Raw genomic sequence first — 22448 nt, forward strand, 5'->3', positions numbered from 1 at the left:
TAAAATAAAACATGCCGTTTTTTTTGGTGTGCGTTGACATGGCTCATTGTATGCGTTGGCAAAATGACCAATGTAAGAATATCATGGCGATTTAACAATGATAATGGATGAAATTTATAACAAGTGTCGGTTTTGTTCTACGGTTAAATAGTTGGGCTATTTTATTACGTTTGAAAGGTTATGTTATTTTTGTTGCGGATGCTGAAGGTTAGGCTTTATAGACGTTTGAAAGGTTTTCCTACTTTTGTCCCAAGTACAAAAGGTTGGGCCTATTTCCGGGATTTGGCCAAACTTTAGCTATCGATTTTTAAATTGAAAAAAGTTACACACACACACAAAGAAATCTTGAAGATAGATAGGGTATCTTGATATTTTGAGTGGGAAGTTTACGGGGGAAATCACTAATGTGAGTAGATTACTTCTGTTGAAGATTTCTTCCTTCTTTTTTTATAGTTACTCTTCTCTTGGATTCCTTTTAGGTGTTGAAATCTAATTCCTTCCCAAATTGTTATGTGGTTCACCTATCAATATCTATGAAAATCTTCCTTCTTTACTTCTTGCGCATAATTGATTTTTTATTTTTTTTATTTTTTGTGAAAGCTTGCTACACATTTGGTTCTCAAGAATAACTATTTTATTTCCAATCTATTCTGATGAAGCAATTATTCCTTCATTTTGTTAAAAAATAGATTAGAAATTAATATTCTCTCACAATAAGAAATAGTTATTCCTGGGGTGGGGGGCAAGGAAAAGCTATTCCATGTAGGCTTGTAGTCAAGAATAGCTTCAATTTTCTCATTTCAAAAATGCTTTGCACTTTCAACAATTTAAATATTTCTAATATACATCAAAGTTATCAGGGTCTGTTTATTATATTTATTATACTTGAGTAAATCAGTTATTTTATGATTATGATTTTATCAAATTGTAATCTATAGCTAAACTAAAATTTATAATAAAATAAGAAGTTGTAGAGAATATTAATGTAACTAACATTATTGTCTTAGTTATCTATAATTAGAAAATAATTAATTAACAATATTTCAAGTTACTAGTAGTAAAACAATAACTGCATAATATATTAATATTACTACTATCACAATATTTAGTTTCTTGTAATTAGTTATTACTCCAATGGAAAATAAGAGTATATGTTATTTTTTTTATTAATCGCGTAAGTAGCACAATCAAGTAATATACACAAAATTAATATGAAATTTACATAGAGAAGAAAATTTATTTATATTAAAATTGATCAAATGTACTTTTGATTTTGCACATTACAATTTGATTAAATTCCCTGCATTGCACGCTTGTCTCAACTAGCATGGTAGTGAAGCTACAGTACCGAAAAGAAGAAGATTACATGTTGTAAAGTTTTTACTCTGAATGAGCCATTACATCATAATTCTTTTTAAGATCCGAATGCGTATGGCCAAATTTCAAAATGGAAGTTGACATCCTTCACTTTGTTAGCCTTCATAAATACTCTTTATTGGCGTAAAAAGAAAATCATATCTTCACATTAGTGGTCTCTTGAACACATTAATGCACATCAATAGCAGTTTGAACAAATAATATTAGATTACTTTAGTTGGATTTAGTTTTAATGAACATTGATTCTTGCTTATAGGGAACGGAGAAGATTGAGGCCATTGATCTGAGTGAAGGCAGCGCAAAAGGCTTCGGCAAAACAGCTGAGCGAGATGGTGACATTTACACAGCAAAACAATTCAAAAAATTGACCAGTCTAAGATTCCTTTACATGAAAGGGGCACATCTTAGTGGAGATTTTAAGGACTCAATTGAGGAGTTAGGATGGCTTCGATGGCAAAAATGTCCCGTGAATTTTGAAGTAAAAAATTTGCACGTAACGGAATTAGCTGTACTCGAATTGTCAAGAAGCGAGATAAATGAGAAATGGGAAGGATGGAGTTCTTTTATGGTAAGGACAAGTCTTTTTTTTAAAAAAAATTTATGCTTTCTTTTGAATCTTAATCACTCTAGACTAACCCCTTGACAATCATTATTATTTTTATTTTACCAGATGGCAGAGAAGCTCAAATTTCTCGACCTCTCATTTTGTGAATCCTTGGAAAATACAATCTTCCTCTCAAATTTTAAGCATTTGGAGGTTTTGATCCTCAATGAGTGTGGGAGACTGATGCAGATCGACTCTTCAATTGGAGACATGAAGGCCCTCCTTCACTTGGAGTTGCACTGGTGTTGGAGCCTTAGGGAGCTTCCAGCAGAAATAGGGTCTTTGGAGAATCTAGAGATTCTAGATATTTCCTTCGCCGGTATAGAAGAATTACCCAAGGGTATCGGGAGGCTGAGAAAGCTCCGAGAGTTACATGCTTCATATTGTAGCGATCTGAAAGGGGAAATGCCAGATAGCATGGGGTCTTTGGAGAATCTGGAGATTCTAGATATTTCTTACAGTGGTATAGAGGAATTACCCAAGGGTATTGGGAGGCTGAGAAAGCTCCGAGAGTTACGTGCTTTCCATTGCAGAAATCTGAAAGGGGAAATGTCGGAAAGCATGTGTAATCTTTCTTCCCTACAACGGCTTGATGTTCTTGGCTCCTTTGAGCTTCAATCGTTGCCAGACGACCTTCCTTCCAACTTAACAGATTTGCTCGTCAGCGGTCAAAGTCGCAAATTGCCCTCACTTTCCCACCTAACCCATCTCAAGAAACTACATGTTTGGGGCTGCAAATTTCTCGAGTGCATCCAGGTGCTTCCATCAACACTAGTAAAGAATTCAGAATGCTCCCAACCGATGGACATTGAAGAATTAGAATTACCACAATCCTTAAACACCCCCTTCAAGTTGGAATTCTTGGATGTCAGCTGCTGTGGATCTATTGAAACGCTGGATGTTTCACAGTTTATCCATCTAAGGACATTATCCGTCGAATTTTGCGGGAATCTACTTGAAGTTCAAGGTCTTGACAAATTGATATATTTGGAAAGCTTGACTGTCGTAGACTGCGATTCAATTGAGAGGCTGCTCCTTCCAAAATCCAAGAGCCTGAAGACATTATGTGCTAGATCGTGCAAGAAATTAGCTGAAATTCAAGGCCTCGATAGGTTGAAGTTTCTGGAAAGCCTATATATCTATAGGTGCACTTCAATTGAAAGGCTAGACCTTCCAAAATCTGGCAAGCTGAAGACATTAGATGCTCGATCGTGCAAGAAATTAGCCGAAATTCAAGGCCTTGATAGGTTAGTGTTTTTGGAAAGCTTAGATATCTCTAGGTGCACTTCAATTGAAAGGCTAGACCTTCCAAAATCCAGGAGGCTTCAGATATTAAAAGCCGTAGGCTGCAAAAACTTAGCCGAAATTCAAGGCCTCGATACGTTGGAGTTTTTGGAAGAACTGAGGATCAGTGGGTGCGAGTCACTCAAAACAATTCCAGAGTTATCTGGAACGCAGATTTATCAAAATTATGAGGTATCAGATGAGGAATCACACGAGGAATCAGCCGAGGAATCAAACGAGGAATCATATGAGGAATCAAACAAGGAATCAGATGAGGAATTAGATGATACGGATGACTCGGATGAGTGAATTTACTGTGCAAAAGGAGCATGTTGACAGGGCATCTCTTAGTATGCATACGCTACTGACTTGGGATAAAATTTGTCCAATCATTGTGTTCCACACATTTTATGCGTGCATCGTCTCTAAATCAAATCTGCCTGCAAACTGCATAAGGACAGAAATGAAACATACATCATTCTTCCAAAGAATGCATCTTGATGTTTGTAGAGTTGGTAAAACCATCTGTCATATACCTGAACTTTTGAGCCAAGCAAGATATTAACTAGAATGTCTTTTGACATAATCAACTGTACTGTGAAATAATCCCTTATATTGTGCATAAGCTCTTGTTAGTGCATTTACTTGCTGAAAATAAAAACAGAGGAAGCAATTCCATAAGTTTCCTGAGGAAACTTTTCGGTATCCTACATGCCATTTGAAAACTATGTTGCATTAATTCTAATGCATGAATAGCACATAATGATGAGGAAAAGAATCATACTATGTCCCACAAAAGCAAGCAACTTGAGTTGAATTCACTATTCTAATTTGATCAAGGCTTCTGCGGTTGATGATGTTAGATGCCCCATTAGTTGGATCCAAAGAGTTCAAAAAGGATATCGAGTTTGACAAACAGAGATCTGCAAATTTCAGAGTATTATTAGTAGTTCGGTGATCTTAGTTGCTGGATTGATTTCATCTGACTCACTGGCAGGATTCGGTTATCATTCCACTGCTTGATGTAAATGCTAAAATATTCAAGAGAGCTTTCGCAAGGCATTTCTAAAAGAAATCGAAATCATCAAAGGATCAGGAGCTCGATGTTCCAGGAACTTCTCTAAACCCTGACAATGCATCCTTGGAATGGTAAAGCTTGTTAGCATGTTGTTATCCCACATTGCTTGTATTATATTTGATAGAAGCTTTGCGGAGCTGAAAGTGTCAGCCTCCATTCCTGTAATCAAGTATGTCTGTCAGTCTCTCTCTCTTATTTTCTCTCCCACCTGTTCCTCTTCTGCAATATTCTCCGCATACTCTCAGAGCCGCTGGCTTCTCAGGTTCGGCTCCCATTCAGCGTTCTTTTGCGACCTAATGGGTTGACTCGATTATTCCGACTCGGTTTGTGAAGTTTACTCAATTTTCGATTGGCAGGTGAAGATGGTGGAGTGAATTCCAAAGAAGGATTTGCTGGCGATGGTTACGGAGGACTCGAAGGTGGTGCTTCATTGCTTCAATTGGCAGAGGTTGTCGACAGTCTCTCTTGGTAATTGCTTTGACTACAGAAAGTTCTCTTTTTTATTCAATGTGTTCGTTTCTTCAACGATGGCTTGGTGCGCCCTTTGAGTCATTGACCTTATCTCGTTTTACTTCTTTCGCTTTTCCTAAATGTGCTACGCTCCCTTTTCGCGAGAGGAACCACTGTAATTGCCAATCTAGCTCGATTTGAGTTCGATGGAGGACAAATATGGAGGTGAAGTGCTTGAAAGTCTAATTGAGAACATGATGTCGAACTAAGGAGTTGGTGTTTTACGGAAAAACCAAGAGTGAATGAAGGTGATACAAGTGGAAATCTAGAGATGACTTAGTTGCACTAGGATTAATGCTGTTGAAGTTTTAGGTGAAACTTCTGTTCTAGTTTATGTAGTGGTGATTGTACTTGATATTACGATTATGTTAGGTTGTTTATGTGCACTAATATTTGTTTCAGTGGTATCTAACTTTGTTTGGCCATAAGGAAAGTAAAACTCGTATTAACTCGGGATATTATCATCATCCTTATAAAGAAATGGACAGTTAACATGGAGCAATTTCGATGCAATTTTCTTAGAAATAACTTTAAACTTTACATGATGGAAGAACTTTCCTTCTGATGATTTTAAATGCTTAAGTTGACTTTTGAGAGTCATTATAAGCTGAACAAGATGATGCCTCGTACTTCGAAGCCTGAATTATGTTATTCATGCTTCAGATTTCTACCCAACCTGTAAGTATCATACTATATTTCAATAAAAACCTCTAGAAATCTATGAAGCTCAGATGTTGAAAGTTGTGAGGCAAATTTGTTGCAAAATTTTAAGCATTGTCACATGATTCACACGTCATTTTTGTTCTCAACTGTCTAAGGCCTGCTTAGTTTTAGAGAACGCCTTTAGTTTCCGTTTCCATAGAAACTGCTTTCAAAGTTTTTTGACAAAATATTTGTTTAGTGAAAATAATATATGTTATTAGGGATGAAAATTGTGAGAATATGCTCAGGTTACATCACTTTCAAAAAACAGGCTTAGTTATTCCAAATCTCCTTGTTTGCATGTGGAATGAGAATACTAACAAGTCATCTTCAGTTTGTGATTTTGATATTGAGAATAGTTTTCCTTTTATGCATCAACTGCTTTCGGAGTGTTAGCAAACGTATTTTCTGTTCTGTTTTAATTCTTAAATTGAAATCAGAACAGACTTTTGAGAATCTTTATCAGCCGAATGCCTCCTTAGATAATCAATCTCTTTCTGTCTGCAGAAAAAAAGAACTTCATCAAGTTGCTCAACAGGTCTTGAACATTGAAGATTTACTTCATGTCATCCTGACATCATTATCAGTCATGGACAAGCAGTGGGCTGATGCCATCAACATATTTCATGAGAAGTTTGATTTGCTGTCAAACCTTATTAGTGAGTGGTATTGTTAATACAGAGCGGCAGATGACGTTTCGTTTTTCTTCATTTTACTGTTTTCGTTTGCTTATCTAGGTCTTGATTCTTCTCCTCAGGAGGAATTTTTGAGTCTTCTCGGAGGTGCTAGGACCAGTCTTGCAGTCCATCAGTTTCTTGTTAATTCGCTGGGTGAAGTGGTATGGCTGGTTTTTTAAGCTCCACTGCTGCTATGGGACTTTGGTTTTTTTTGGTTGGTTTTTATAATCTTAGTCTGCTAGTTTGTTCAGTGATAGGGTATTAAGGGTGTATCAAAAGTTGTTTGAGGTGCTGGAAAAGAACTACAGCCGGTTGTCCTCAATCATCTGCTGGTGCACGTTATTATCTTTGCCTTTGGCCTTTTCCCCTAATTAATAATTAAGTTTGACGCATCTCAGAGAACAGTCATGGAGGTGATTAGATAGAGATAGGAATTTGTTACAATAAGTTATGCTTCGCACATCTTGAGACACGCCATATTTTTAAGAACATCCTGCTGTTGATTCTTCATACGAACATATTATATGCAATGATATGAATTACCAACATAAGTGGCTGGAAAGGGTGAAGTAAAATCTGATTTGAGTCTGATTCAACAAGTTGGCAATCTCTCCTATAAGCATATAATGGAAATTGTAGGTCATTAATCATTGGTTTGAACTTGATCTAAGTTTGGGCTTTAAGAGTACCGTACATGGAGATTTGGATATAGAATGTTTATACATTCACATTATAATTAGCAGGTGTAGAGATATATCTCAGTTTAAAAGGAAAGAGTTTATTGCCTGCTTCGATCTTAGCATACGTCCCCTCATAATTGCGAGAGTCAATTTTGTACCAAAGAATCATATTCAACTATTTTTACCTACCGATATTACTGTTAGAGCCTAGGAGAAGTTAGACTTATTTATACTACCAAATTCCACTCATTGAACTCGATGTAGTAAGTGAAACTCTTCTTTCCTGTTTTAAGTTTATTGTCAACAAGCTAAGGATGAGAATGAAAACTCAATTAACTGAAGAAAATGAACAGAAAACTAACTGGTGGTTGCTCGGATGACAGTGAATGGATCCTACATGGATCTAATCTGTGATGCTTGACCATGGTTATGGGAGCCTCTGTTCACAATCATTTGTTTCGTGCTTAGATGTGAGAATTGATTGTTTTATTTTATTATTTTTCATCATATCTTTAGATCATGATTTTTGATATAACACCTCTTTTTTGGCAAAATAATGCTGAGGATGTTAAGTCCTAGTATTGAAATTGGTTTACTAAGTCGCATGCCAGAAAGATTCATGTTAGGTGTTTGTGACCTCCTTACGTATTATACTCGCATTTTACCTCTTCAAATCAGTTTTGTATACTACTCTTAGTCCCTCGTATTGCTCCGTTTTTGGAAGTGTGTTGGTAGCCCAAGATAACATGGTGCAAGCATAGGAAACTGTCCAAACCATTCTTTTCCAAGAACAGTGAAGGAGGAGATGCCGCACGGACTCTGTCTCCTTTTGCTCTGGAAACACCTGATAACCAGTTTTTACCTTATTTCTAAAGTAAGGATTTGTTCCCTGGTTGCTTTCCAAGCAGAAAGCGAAACTCTAATTGGAATCCTCACTTTCCAAATCGCTTTTTGAGGAAAATCTGTTCTACCACGAATCTCCCTATCGAGCAGCTTGTAAGACTTTACAGAAAAAATTCCATCTCTTCCGTTGTTCCACACAAAAATCATCTTTAAAGGCAACAGAAATCTTTGAATTATGCAAGACATAAAAGAAGGCAGGCAAAAGCTTCCAACTCCTAATCTTGGGCTTGGCTCACGAACACAATGTCCAATATGATCATTTCGTTGTTTAAACGATAACAATCTGCTACCAAAGCTTCCTTGTTCCTTGACATTTCGCCAAATGCTTACACATAGAACACCAATCTGTGAGAATCAATTTCCATTTCTTGGGAGTGTAAGTTTTGTAGTAAATATGCACCAAACTGGAATAAGATTCTTACAATTGAGAATCTCAGGAAACGTAATTGATTTTTCATAGAATGGTGTTGTGTGTGAAAGCATTTGGGGGAAAATGTTGATCATCTCTTTCTTCTTTTTGACTTCGCTCCCAAGCTTTTGCATCAAATCTTCGGCTTGTCTAAGGTAAATTGGTTCTTGCCAAAACATGCCATCCAGTTTTTTAGTTGTTGGAATGCCTAATTAGGAGGATTCTAAGAAGTCCTGAAGTGCCGCACCTTTGTCTCATGTGGGGCCTTAGGAAAAAAAGCAACAAAATGTAGGGTTTGGAATCTTTGGTTGCTTCTACGTTGTACCTTTTAACCGACTTTGAGCATGATGTTCTGATTCTGTATACTCTTCTAATGCTTCAATTTTGTTTGTTTTTCTTTTGTTTTGTTCTCATATATACCGATGTACCGGAACTTTTTCTTTCAACAAAATCCTTTATTGTCTAGAGAAAATATATTGCCAGTTTATTCCCCTGCTAGATCTCTCTCCATGCATGTGGGCATTTTTGTATGTTGTGAACATGTGCTTCGGCGTGCACATGCATGCGATCATGTGCTTGCACAGGTGTGCACACATATACATGCACAATATAGGGGTGTTGTTAATTAGATTAGATTCTGTGCTTCTCCTGGGTACAATGACTCTCATGTATGCGCTACACATTCTTGTTGATTACTACTATAGTGAGAAATGATGTTTCTAGTTATATTCTTTAAGGTTATAGACTCTCCTGTTTTCTTTTTTGATAAGTAAGTTTATTAAAGAGGCAACAAGAGCACCAAGGGGATGCCTCTTACTTACAAATTACTACCTATAAGTTCATATTTACCTTAAAAATTAAAGAAAGACTTGGTGTCCAAATAACTGCCACCACAATGTGAAAAAAATAAGGTGGAAAGCCAAAGATCCTTTACAGCACCTAAAGAACTTTCCTCATTTTTGAAAGCCTGCCTATTTCTTTCTTACTAGGGCTTATGAACTCTTTTTAACTCCATGGTACTGCCAATCGATGCTTTTGGGCTCCTTTCTCCTTTTGTCTATTCAAAATGTGCATTCACGACGGTGTAGAACTTTGTGGAACAATTGCCAAGAGATAAAAAGATTAAGCTATGAAATAAAGATGTGGTTTACTATTTAAACGTCATAATACTCCGCCTCTCTTGTACGCTAGGACTTCGCCTTAGATTGAAGTGTAAAATTTGATAATTGGGGAGGTAAATAGGTAACAGGGACAGTTTTGAATGGAGTACCTCCTACTCTAGTTCCATGTGGAATTTTATGGGACTAGTGCTAAGTGATCAAAAAGCGTAAGTTGTTGGATAGAGATGTGGTTCGATATTTGAATGTAGTAAAGAAATTACCCTTCCCACCAGAAGGGCTAGGGCTTTGTCTCCTTGAAAACACTGGCAATTCCTGTCAATATTGTGCTTATAGCCCACAATTATCACATAAATGGCCTCTCTCTCTCTCTCTCTCTTACAGCGACTTTGGGGCAGGACTTGATAATTTCACATGAACATTCCTAACTTCTATCCTCCTTGCTTGAATTGGATAGCAGACTAGGCTCCATTTCTTTAATGAATTTTCCAGTATAACTTTATTTGTCAGAGACTCTAGAGTACGTTGTTTAGTTCAAACACAGTTTGCAGAAGATGAAGATGGCTTGTAATGACCATTTACTATGTAAAACATTTTCTTTCGTAAACTTTTAACTTCGATGGTTCCAGCATGTAACTTATGTGTTCAATGCTATTTTTATCCCTCATGAGTGTGTGTCAATTTCCTTAATAAGAGATGATATTTGACTTATGGGGTTAAGTAATTGAAGTATTGTTATTTACTTAGTAGCCTGCTGTAGAAATTATTGGCTTTAGAATGGGTGAGCTCAAGGGTCTTTCAAGATGGCGTTCTCATTATCTAAGTATTGGTTTGGATGAGACACTGGTGGATAATGCAGTAGAAAAGGCTGGAATGCTGCTTATACAGGTTGAGGGATTCATGAGGGTGCTCTCATCTGCTGTGCAGCCGGTATGCCTGTTAAAATCTTTCTTATGATTTCTCTACCTTTCTTGATATCTTCTATTGGCGACTATTGTGATATCTTGCCTGTCTCTCATCACGTATGGTATCATGTCTTTAGTGACACTAAATTCCTAAATTTTAGACATGAAGTTGAACTATTTGTGGATATGACACGATATTGGGTGCTCAGAATAACAAATAAATGTAAGTCAAATAGCATTTAATTAGTTGAAAAATGTGCTTCTTATCGACATTGTAAAGGAGTCATTGTTAGACAGTGCGCCTTTACACATGACTTAAATCTGTTCAACAAGGTCCCTTTAGTTCCTGTTAAGGTCGTTACAGAATACTCGCCTTTTCACATGACTTGAACCTCTTCAACAAAGGTCCATTTAGTACATGTTATGGTTATTACGGAATACTGACAATAACACATTGTTGTTTTGTTGATATTGTCATGCTTTTGAAAGAGCAAATAAGAGAAATTGCATGAATTTTTGTAGCTTTGCTTCCTATACCTCGCACAACTTGGGGTTTGTTTGTACCTTTTCAATTCTCACATGCTACCCTAAAGAAGTGCAATCTTACGTGTTTCAAAATGAAAATAATTATTGTGCGACTGCTCAGATCTAGAGCAGGATCAGAATATTGGTAGGATCCTATGGAATTCTCGAGCCTATGGCATGCTTGTGGAATTTGCCTTAGGGGTCGAAAGCATTTTGTATTGGTTAATAATGTGCATGTTGCTGAAGCTTTTGCAAATTTCTTCAGTTGGCTTCTGAAACGTACAAAGCGACCGATGTCAGAGCCAAGTGATCAACTATTAACATACAATAGGTTTGTCTAACTTTTGTCAATTAGGGTCCTTCCTTGTGGTGAATTCCTATATACTCTTGTGAATTTCGACAGTGAACTTGTTGTCGTGTTCTTGAAGGTTCTATATGATCAAGATCCTGTTATGCTGCTTCTAGATCTATCTGAGGCTGATGAAGAAATTGACATTGATCCGTGACTGATTTTCTCTTACTTGTTCTAGTTCCTAATTATATGTCCTTTAAAATATGGCACCTGGAACCCCAAAATCTTTAGTCGTTAGTTGTTTATACCCGATGGACATACCAAGTGGAATTTTTGGCATCATCATTTATAGAAAGCTTCCAGTAGAAATTCCATGTGTACTTATATCTTGAAAGTTAAACTTTTTCCTGTCATTTCAGTTCACATATACTTTTCCTTGGGCTGACTTGTGACATGTAATTATTGTTGATAGAATGGCTAACCATTAAATTATAAATTTTTTCTCTTGTGAATTATCTGTGAGTTTTGCTCCTCCTTGGCTTTCTTAATGAATTTCATTAAGCTAATAAGAAAAGGTTCGCCTGGCCCTAGTTATAGAATCATATGTATCATCCGGAGACATCAAGCGAGACAGGATTCATAATTGGACATAAGATGACCTTATGATTCTACAGGTGGTGGGTCATCTCTTCGTCCTTTGTACCTGAAATTTGGTGAGGCAATGGCTTGGATACTGCGAGGTGTGATCATCTTAGTATTGCCTTCATGTACTCTAGCGGCTAATTTTGTTGGCTTTTGCTAGGTTGTGCAATCCATTTATATAGAATTAGAATATTAGGGTGTAATGCAATTTGGTCATGCGTTAAATGACAGATTGATATTGTGTCAAGCCTAGTATTATTTTCATGTGCTTAAGTGGCTGACTCATGCTTTAAGGCAATGTGACCAAATTAGTCGCCAAAGCTGAGGATATGAATTAACGGACACCTGCCAAAGCCCTATGGCTAGGATCTTTCCCGCAATAATACCTACAGGTTCTCCCAATTCTGTTCCATGACTGGAATAGGAAATACTTAAGAGCACTGCTCTTCCACTAGATGAAGTTGACTCGAGTTAGGGTGGTTTGCTGGGCTACAACTGTGGTTATTGTTGGTCCAGCACTATTTTAAGTAACCACATGATAAGAAGGATTGAAATTGACGGGTTGATTGTCGTTTCTCATTGGATTAGAAGGTCTCACATTCCAAAAGATCAAATGCAATTCCTTGCGCTTTTCTGCCTTGACATTTCTTGTCAGGTTAGTAAGATGTCTTACCCTCATTATTGTCTCGGAGAAAAAATGCAGAGAGTCAGAGAATTACTGCAGTTTGGACGAATTGGGGACACCGAATATTTGCAGAGGACACTTGCAAAGGAATTTCAACAGATGGAACGTAGGTATTAGCAAAAAAATTAGAAAGCTGAAATGTAATAGAATCTTTTTAGTGTATAGAAGTTCTTACTTGAATGTGTTGTTTTTTTTTTTTTTGGTAAGGTACTTGAATGTGTTGTTTATTGCTCTTTCATCGTAAATTCTTCACATTATTGCTAATCTACTTTTCCATTCATAAATGTTCTTAAACATGCTACCTCAGTGGTAAAAATATGAACTATGTGATAAATCATTGCTGTTATCTGTTGTTTGAAGTGATTGCTTTTTCCCCCCTTCAAGTCTGGTCCTCATTGCTGATATGTGTACCAAATGTGAAATTCTGGACCTCTTTGTATGCATAACAGGAGTTTGAGTATGATTACCCGCGCTCAAAATTGGTTTCTGTAAACATTGCAATCCTTTAAAAAAAGCCTTGTGCTTTTGGTTTTACTCGACTCATCAATTATTTGAGCTGAAATATTCATTTCTCGTTTGGCTGATTGAGGACTTCTGTTAATGGGGTTTGTCTGTAGATATTTCTATCCATATGCCTATTACCTTAAAGTTGTACCTATATTTTTCATATCCTTGCCTGAGTGGCCAAAACCTTGAGACTATAATAAGAGATGGAGAGAAAGAAAAGGAAACCTTTGGGGTTTAGGGGTTGTCTTATGGAGGTTGTCCTCAACAATGGTTTTTCACTTACCCTCTGTCCAATAATCTAGTTTTTCATATTTGATCTCAGGTTTGATTACTTGACAATGTACATGGAAGCTTTAGTTGGGTGATCTTATCGGATTGGGCTCTTTGTTTAGCTTATGATCCTTGTGTATGGAAATACTGTATCTCATGTTTCCTGATTCGAATCTAATTTGATCATCACAGTTTCAAGGAAGTTGCCCAGATGCCTTTCTCTTCTATTTCAAAAAAGATACTTTGTAAGAATTCATTGCCACTATTCCCTCTTACGTCAGTTTCAGCATCCACCAGATACATTCCCAATTCACTGTCCTTCTATGGGGTATATACCTTTAATCTGAAAATACAAATATTATCCAGAGATCCACATGTGGAGAGTACAACTACTTTTTCATGCTAATCATTTCTCTGTATGGCTCTGCAGGATGACTCTGAATTTGCTTCAGATCATATTTCCTTCCAAATACCTGACGAGTCTTTTTTAGTTGTAACAAATTGTATAGCAATAGTGTGAGGACTTACCAATGATTTAAGCAATGTGAAGCGGGGAAGACCTTTGGAAGGATCTTGTTGTGCATCCCTCCTGGTCACTGTTGTGTGGATTTGGCTCTATATAAGGTAAAAGCTTGGAATATCATATTTTATAGCCCAAATTTGCAAATGTGGCTAATATATTATTTTGGAAACAGGAACATCAAATTGTTATGTTGCTAAATAAGATGAATGATACTCGTGAAAACTTGGGAGATACCGGGATGACGATCTTGTGGGCCAGTGACCTTGCATTTGTGCATATTGCAGGAACCGCTTGTGCAAATAACTGGGAGTTGTACCAATTGAAGGTAACTCGTGGATCCGGAGCTTGCATATTGATTTCTTACTCATAATATCCTGAGTTCTATTCCGATCATGTCAATTCACTATTTAAGACATTGATCACAAAAGGAAAAAACTAGCATATTGTGCTTTTCTGTCGACTCCTGTTCTTTTCAGAGTTTTAAGAAGTGGCTCTGGTTGGACTGGGAACCAGACCTGTCAAGTCTGGTTTCCCAGCAGAAATGGTATTGGTCAAGAACTGGTGGTATTGATCCTGTTCAACCGGTAACCAGGTGTACCTGTCAACTGGTACCCGGCAAATCTGTCAACTAGTCTGGACCAGTTCTTCTTTCTTCAATTTGTGGTGGATAATGACATCAAGCGTGTCTAATCTGTTTAGATGCTACGGTGTCTGCCGACTCACTGGGCTTCTTTTGTTCTGAATGTGTGTTATCTAATATATGCAGAGTATTCTATCAGATGACATCACATGCAATCGGTTCAATCGGTCAAACCTGTAGAGCACGGTTCTACCTGTTTGACCGGTTGAACCACTGGTCCGGTTTTAAAAACATTTGTTCTTTTATTGTTCCTATTTATTATTTATCTGCTCTCCTCATCAGCATGTGTACCAGCAGCTTAGTTTTTCCTCCTATGTGCATAATGCATATACATGCCAATGCATGCTTGCGATTTCAAAGGATGTTTTACTTTCTGCCTTACCGTAACTGCAAAAGTTCCAACATATCTTGACAGCTGGAGCCTTGTACTTTGTGTAGGTTAAGAAATGTGCATTTGATGGCCATAATGGGTTAGTAGTGCCATTTTTGCTTCTATTTTGTGAGGACATTTTTGCTTGGTTATATTATTCTCACTTTTGAAACACTAACCCCAGTGAAACTACACATCTAGGACCCTATCTTGCGCCTGGAGATGGAGAATGAGAAGCTTCGCAGCATTCCCCATACTGTAGTTCCTCCCTTGTCAGTTAGTGGTAAGAACATTTTGACACTGTCATACTATCGAGCTAAGGATCAATTCATTGCGATGCCATCAATTGTGTAGTTCTGAAAAATTTTTCTTTGAGCTTCTTACCATGTCCATTTGCAGTTTTGGATGTCTGGAAACTTATTGTTACCCATACTCTTTCCTTTGTGTAACAATGTTTGATAAACTTGCCAGTGTCAGTAACAAATTTGTCTAGTTGGCTGGGTGGTGGAACTGAATTAATCCTGTCCATGCTCCTTGCTACATTTCCACTTAGAACCTACTCTTAAGTTTAAATGTGACTGGCATAGGTACATTTTGCCTCCTTAATGGACCACTTCATGTTTGTTCCTACAGATTGAAGTTGTGCAAAAGTATGCTCCAAAGAAGAACATTTTTTCAGTCTAAGAGGTAAAATACTGAAGTATTAGTTTTTCCCCTAAATTTTAAATCAATTGAGAGGACAAAGTGCGGAAAGGATGAATCCATAGTCGCCAGACAAATACAAAAAGAAAAATCATCCTCTTATGGTAGTTGCATTGCAGTCTGAGTTACCGACTGAGAACCACTGTGTACAATTTCATGATGATAGATCAAGATACTGTAGAGTATTCATAGTTTACATGCATGCCATAGCCTCTTTAGGCACGCAAGGTTTGCTTCCCGCCTGTGTTTTAGCATAATTCATGTGTTGTACTTTTACTTTTACCCAGCAAAGGTATCTAAACATCACGTTAGCTATGGCCATATATTCAAGGAACACCAGACTGAAATCAAGTTGATGTTTTTTTGGCAACAGCAAGTAGAGGTGTGGCTTGTGTTTTAGCTGCAAGAATGCAGGCCCTGGTCTACATACTGGACGAGGATGAAGATGAAATTTCTGATTCAGAATGACGGTATGTTCAAGAATTTGTGGTGGTTATGCCCGTGTCGTTCCAGTGGGTGAACCTCTTAAGCCTTGAAGCTGCAGACATCAGTGTGAGAAGCAATGCATGTGGGCTTTCTGACTGAAGCGCTTACACTCCACCCTTCTTGGAGAGTCTTAATTTATACCTGCCATGTGCCTTTTCTGCTAGGCAGGCATTTGTCGAAGAGGAAGATGGAGTAAAAGGTAACTATTTATCTATCGAGTTAGATAGAATTGACCGAAAGATGCTGAGTCATGGCTTCTGTCCGGTGGTAACTGTCTTCGTGGTATTGCTGCAAGCTCTGAGACCCACTCGATAGTGCCAAGCTTTTGCTTCATCTGTATATGTTTATTATTTTCATTTGTAAGAGAACCAAATGTTTGGTTTGGATTATTTATACTTTGGGTTGAATGGTAAATGGTTCGCACAGTGTACTCGACTAACGAACTTTTTATTTGAATGTTGAAATCTCTCACCCGAGATTGACTCGCTCCTTCACGTGTCATTATTAAGTGATGCATCCCATCCGATGTGCAAAATACATTCTTGTGTGGAACATGATTAGCCAAATATATATATATATATATATATATATATATATATATATATATATATATATATGGTTTCAATGTGGTAGTAAAGAATATATGCTATATTCCAATCTCAGAGATTTGGAATCCTCAAAAAAATGGTTGGTTTAAGATCTTGAGATTATGTCTAAAATATCGTTAATGGATTTCACTTCCTTAATAAAGAGTATCATGTAGTCTTTTTAAGTTAATGATGTATAAACATTTAGGAATCTAAAATTGTTTCATTGCATTATTCTTTCTCTTGGAATTATTGCCAATCTCGAGGAGAAAGAATGTGTGAATGTAACATGTGTGACACTTCTCTTCTTATGTTTATTATTTATCGTGATGATAGCTTTTTGTGAACTTTAGCTGAATTTACTCTCAAATTAAATCCTCCTTTATTCATCGCCCTCTCAAATCTTCACGTCTGCAATGAATTTACTCGGTATTTCAACATGAGCAAGCCCTCTCATCATCGTAGCCCCATGAATCCGTACTAGGATTCAAACTTGTGATCCAACAACGTATGGTAGCCACTCGCATTTAAAATGCATGGGAAAATTGCAGGTTGTGTCTCCAGCGGGTGACACGTGTCCCTGACCTCGTCTTCTCCCCTCCCCTGGCACGACACCCCATTCATGGACAGCGTCTTGATCCTCTGTACGCGTCACCTAGTGTCAGGAAGTTTCCGCATGGACATTGAATTTCTCGACTATTGGATGCCTATTCTCAGCCCGTCGCTTCATTTTGCTGTCCACCGCCTTCCCCGAGGATCTTTCTGTCAACGTGGATACGAGGACGTGCGAGCGCGGTTCCACTGCCCCTTCACGGATGCTCTTCGTTGGTGAATCTGCATTTGAGGCCCTTTAGCTTCTCGTGTCGTGGGAGTATCGCTCGGAGTAATCTTAAGTCCCTGTCCATCTGCTGCTCGGAGGTCACCGATGAGGTGATGCATGAGACCTTGAAGGGTGTTGGAAGAATGCCGCGGTTTGAAGCAAAACATCAAGCTTTGTTGGAGAACTTTGAGGGAACTTTGCGATCACTTTCTGCGTTTGGTATGCACTTGATGAGGGTTTCCCATTGGAGCTTTCGAGTCCTCTTTTGCTGCCGTTGCATTTGAGTGGGTCGTTTGGTACGATGAGGCAGCTGGTAATTGAAGCCTCATCCTTGATTAAAGCTGAGTCGAAGTACTCTTTTTTTTTTTTTTTTGAGACGTGAGGATTTTGGAAGGCAAATTGATTGTTCTGTTCGAAATTGGTTCGAGTCTTGCAGAGGTATTGCAGCCTGGTTGAGGGACTGCGTCAGAGGCCTCAGAATGCAACCAAGCTTTTGATTGGTAATTGGTGCTTTCAGGCGAGCAAATTGTTTTTTATTTCAAATTCAGTCCATTTGTAGTTTGAGGAAGTTCATCCTAAATTTTAGTACACCGGAATCTGGTTTACATTGTTTGCGACTCTGCCCGATGTCGACCGGTGCAAATGTATATTGTGCCTTCAGAATAACTTACCAAAAGACCAAAGAAAAAGCAGCTGGTGTAGGGTCAGTCCATATCCGGCTCAGTAGGCATGGACATGGAGAGCGTTCGCCGCTCGACTAGGGAATAATTCCGTACGTTCGAGTTCGATAATAAATCATCACAAATTGGAAAATAAGAAAAAAATGGCATGCGGTAAGGGGGTGGATTTCGGGTGGTGATGGCAAACGACATGGTCGAGTATTTTTATCCGGTTGAGTGTTTGGAGCTTGGGTGGTGACAGCAAATGGCTTGGTCGAGTTCGAGCTTTGGCCCGTCGTCTCGACATTTAAGTATGCGTGAATGTTCACTCTTGTAAGATGCCGATTTTGAATAATTCATTAGCATATGTTTTTTTTTAATTCAAAAGTAAATGAGGATGATCACATTGCTTTTTTTCCAAATTGCATTTCAATAACTAATCCACCACCACATTAGCAACAATGTGATGTCCCATGAGTCTGACGTGGCGGGCCTTTACGATGTTTGACAAGCGGAGGAGGAGGGCTTTGTTAGGGTGCGCAACGAGATTACCAATGAACATATGGACCCGAATTAAACGATATCGTTTATCAGACAAACCTGAACATCATGCCATATGACATTATTTGTAGATTGACGCGAATTAAGGCTCCTTTTGTTCAGCTGTCACGCCCCGCACCCTACGGCACGCCACATCCCTACCGCGGTCGATTATACGTGCGACGTCCCAGGACGCGTCGCCGACCCAACGCCCAAACAGAGTACAAGGCACATGCGGAAGCAATACAACACCCGTACAATTTAAAACCACATAACCAAGGATAGCCACACAACTAATGACATGAACAAATATACACTTGCATTGATACTGGGAACCATATACATCATCCATTTACAGCTTGCGCTCAAAAATCAAAAGCGGGTCAATGGCCACTACTAACAAAAAGGTGTAAGTGGCCTGGGTGGTCAGGGTTACTAAATTAGAAGGGCTCCGGTCAAAAAGGTACTGGCCCTCCCTATCTAGGACTAAGGCTAAACCTACGGAATCCAGTCTGAGTCGGATCCCGATGACTCGGAAGAGCTATCAGACATCTCAATCTCCGAGTCTAGGGAATTCTGCTCGGACTTGGCCCCAGCTGACTCTTCCTCAGAATCCATCGGCTCAGCCTCGTCCTCCTGCTCCATGTCCTGCTCCATGGGCTCTGGTTCCTCATCCTCCGAATCCATTGGCTCCAGACCTGAATCCCCATCCTCCGGTGCACAATCAGGGCTTAGCAACTCTCCATCAGGGCACTGATGGTCAACATCCCCCGAATCGGTAAGTAGAACCTCAAAAGATCGGAGAGGCCCGTAGGTCCCCTCATGGTCCCTGATACACCACGCTATATATCTATGGACCTGGTCAACATCTTCGCCTGCATCAACCTGAACTGTAGACAGGTATCTAACCCAAAAATCCCCGTTCCCTGCGGGGTACACCGACTCCTCCCAGTCTATCCGGTAAGGAATCCCAAAATGAACAAGTATAGCAGACATCTCAAGGCCGGGGGTCTGAAAAAATTAGGTCTCAACAATAGTGAGAATAAATCTCAGCGAGTAGGTTTCCTAAACGTAAGCTAGGCTAACATGCACCTCCTGACGAGCACCAATCAACACACCAATCAAATCATAATTGACTTAGGCCCTCGAGCCCAAATCCAATCCTTACCTTGCCCTGCAGGTTAGGCACTAACAATTCAAGAATAAAACATAGGACCCAATCGCGGCACATGCACACATCATTTGGTCACAACGCATGTCATGCTTATGCTCGTGCTCATACGCGTGCTCACGCCTCATCAATGCATTTTCGCACGCTCGCACTCTTGCACACTTGCAATTATCAATTCTCCTCCGATCCGCGTAAAACGCATCAAGTCTATCACTTCGAGATCGATCTCTCGCCCGCGTAAAACGCATCAGGCTCATGACACAAAACTCACGTAAAACGCATCAGGTTTGTCACGCCTCGAACCCCATCGAGCCTGCGACATCCCTCTCCTCGGTCGGAAGAGTGCGACGTCCCAGGAATAACGTCGCCGACCCAACGGTCCATCAGAGTTAAATCGCGGCGGAAGTAATAAAAAATCCCGGACATTAAAATTGGAGAACACCAGGAAGGAACAAATCGTCAAACCACCAAGCATATATTACACTTCCAAATATTTACATTATCCGCCAATACAAACCACAAAATAATTTATAAGCACAAACCACCAAAATATCAAGATCAGCTCTCTAGGTCAGCACTATCCAAAAATGGGGCGCATCCTCCTCCCAGAACTATCCCTTACGCCCTCTCGAAGGCGTCCACTCTGACTCACTGTCCTCGGCATCACCACCTGAATCCTCCGCAGCTGTCTGCTCACCCGACGACTCCGAGTCGACCTCAATCTCGACATTCAAGCGGGGGCTCTGAAATGGTTTGGTTGAAACAACCATGAAATCACATCTCAATAAGTCACAACCTAAGCCCCACCTAGGCTATCACGTAATTCCAAACACATCCAAACGCGCAACCAAACAACCGCACAACCAACAATCAAACATTCACACATACCTGGACTCTCTGCATACGCACCATGCACGTTAGCCCACAATCCCAACATACAATTCTTGCACACATGCCATCACACACTTTCCACATATCGATACACACGCCAATCATACCATAGCAATACATCACAGCCGTGCGCGTGCCTCGATTATAAGGCAAAACCTACTTGGGCACGTCCCATACCATGCCTAGCAGATTTTACCCCATAATCGTGCACTGCATCACGCGATACAAACACACTCGCACACTAACTCACACCATGCATCACTTTCACAATCCTCACATGTCAAGCCAAATCCCGCTCGTTCTCAACCTTTCCACCACTACCGCGCCCGCGTAAAACGCATCAGGCCAACGGTCTTCTGACCTCGTCAGGCATCGACACCCCGTCGGGCTGGGCATCGTCACCTCGTCAGGGACGGCATCGTCCCACGTAAACGAACACGCCTCAGGACGAAATCCTACACACACTTTCCTTCTACCGCGCCCGCGTAAAACGCATCAGGCCAACGGTCTTCTGACCACGTCAGGCATCGTCACCCCGTCGGGCCGGGCATCGTCACCTCATCAGGGACGGCATCGTCCCGCGTAAACGAACACGCCTCAGGACGGACCTTACCCCGCGTAAACGAACACGTCTCAGGGTATTACTTTTCCCATCAATCCTACATTTCCGTACCTTCGTTCCACACTCTCCACACGATCACACGGCCACACATACACACGGTCACACACAAATTCACATCTCACACATACCTTTCACAATTACCCACCCTCATCACGCGAACACCACACAAACACCCAAGCTTGGCACGCGAACTTAATGCGCAATCACGCCACCACACCTCACAGCCACACAATCACACATACGAGCTCATTCAAGCATCAAAATACCCGTCAAAATGCCACGATAACACCGAATAATTCTCGAGAGAAAGAAAAACCGAGAATATGTAAAATCGGGTCCAAACTGGGCAGTTGCACAGTGACAAAAATCCGTTTGAAATAAATAGTAAACCAACTCCAAAAATTCTAAATTTTGGATATATCATAAAAAACATATTTATCAACATTTCTTATGAAGAACACGAAATCCGGTTCAATCTACAACCATGCCTTTTTTTCCCTCGAAGTCAGACCAAAATCTGTTCGCTCTAACAGACTGTTTTGTCCTCAAAATACATTTCTTTAAACATCCAAATCACCTTGAAAAGCTTTGAAATGTTTATATGTTATAGCCACAAATGTCCTCAACAATTTTTCTGAAGGAAGTATTTTGAAAATAGGCCTGGAAAAATTTATAAAAATTCGAACAGACCCGAAGGTCGGGTGAACAGTAAATCGGGCAGACCCATTTCGGTCCAAAGATGGACTTCCAAATGACCTCAAATGATTTCCAAATATTCCCCAATTAAATTATGTTATACCTCAAGATGTTGGAAACAACTTTCATCAAGAAAACTTTCTCAAATTCGACCCACAAAAATTCTCTACAAAAATAGCAAACCGGGCGGGTACAGTAACCGCGAATCCGCGATTTACCCCGAACCTCACGGATTCAAACCCGAACCGATTTCTACCGAATTCCAACTGCCTAAACTCATTTCCCGACGTCTAATCCAACCCGCAACAACCGCTAACAGTCATGATCAGCCATCAACAACCACGATCAGCCACCAATAACAACTATCAACCACAAAAAATCATTATCGACACCTTAATCAACCTCTAAATCTTCTAAACCATACCCGAACGAGTCCGAAATTACCCGACGTCCTAAATAGGGATTAGATCGCGACTTACTTGGTTCTAGACTAAAGCGGCTAGAACGTAGCGCGGCGGCGAACGGCGGGGACGGCGGTGGACGGCGGGGACGGCGGTGGACGGCGGCGCGGCT

General features: G+C 39.7%; 2 protein-coding genes across 13 annotated transcripts in view; both read left to right on the forward strand.

Moving 5' to 3' along the window:
- LOC115693288 (disease resistance protein RPV1-like) overlaps window positions 1–22448 on the forward strand; it is a 55148-nt gene that overhangs the window by 4280 nt on the left and 28420 nt on the right. The gene's annotated exons all lie outside the window — the stretch shown is intronic.
- Window positions 3731–16377, forward strand: LOC115693290 (anaphase-promoting complex subunit 4-like). Of its 12 annotated transcripts, none has more exons than XR_008817487.1 (15): window positions 3733–4414; window positions 4700–4811; window positions 6063–6214; window positions 6313–6393; window positions 10093–10272; window positions 11038–11103; window positions 11201–11274; window positions 11739–11804; window positions 12410–12501; window positions 13221–13496; window positions 13599–13792; window positions 13976–14801; window positions 14903–14984; window positions 15335–15388; window positions 15777–16377. XR_008817487.1 is itself a non-coding variant. In XM_056315937.1 (4 exons), the coding sequence occupies exons 2-4, from the start codon at window positions 13879–13881 to the stop codon at window positions 15869–15871; spliced, it is 315 nt and encodes a 104-aa protein (XP_056171912.1). In that variant the 5' UTR covers window positions 12551–13792; window positions 13864–13878; the 3' UTR covers window positions 15872–16303. The 12 variants fall into 12 exon arrangements, 1 of the variants encoding a protein (XP_056171912.1); XR_008817488.1 differs by having other exon boundaries at window positions 13221–13413; XR_008817491.1 differs by having other exon boundaries at window positions 3735–4414; window positions 13361–13413.

This window comes from Syzygium oleosum, unplaced genomic scaffold, assembly GCF_021117445.2.
Source record: "Syzygium oleosum isolate NSW1041296 unplaced genomic scaffold, Sole_v2.1 Sole_v2.11, whole genome shotgun sequence".
NCBI lineage: Eukaryota > Viridiplantae > Streptophyta > Magnoliopsida > Myrtales > Myrtaceae > Syzygium > Syzygium oleosum.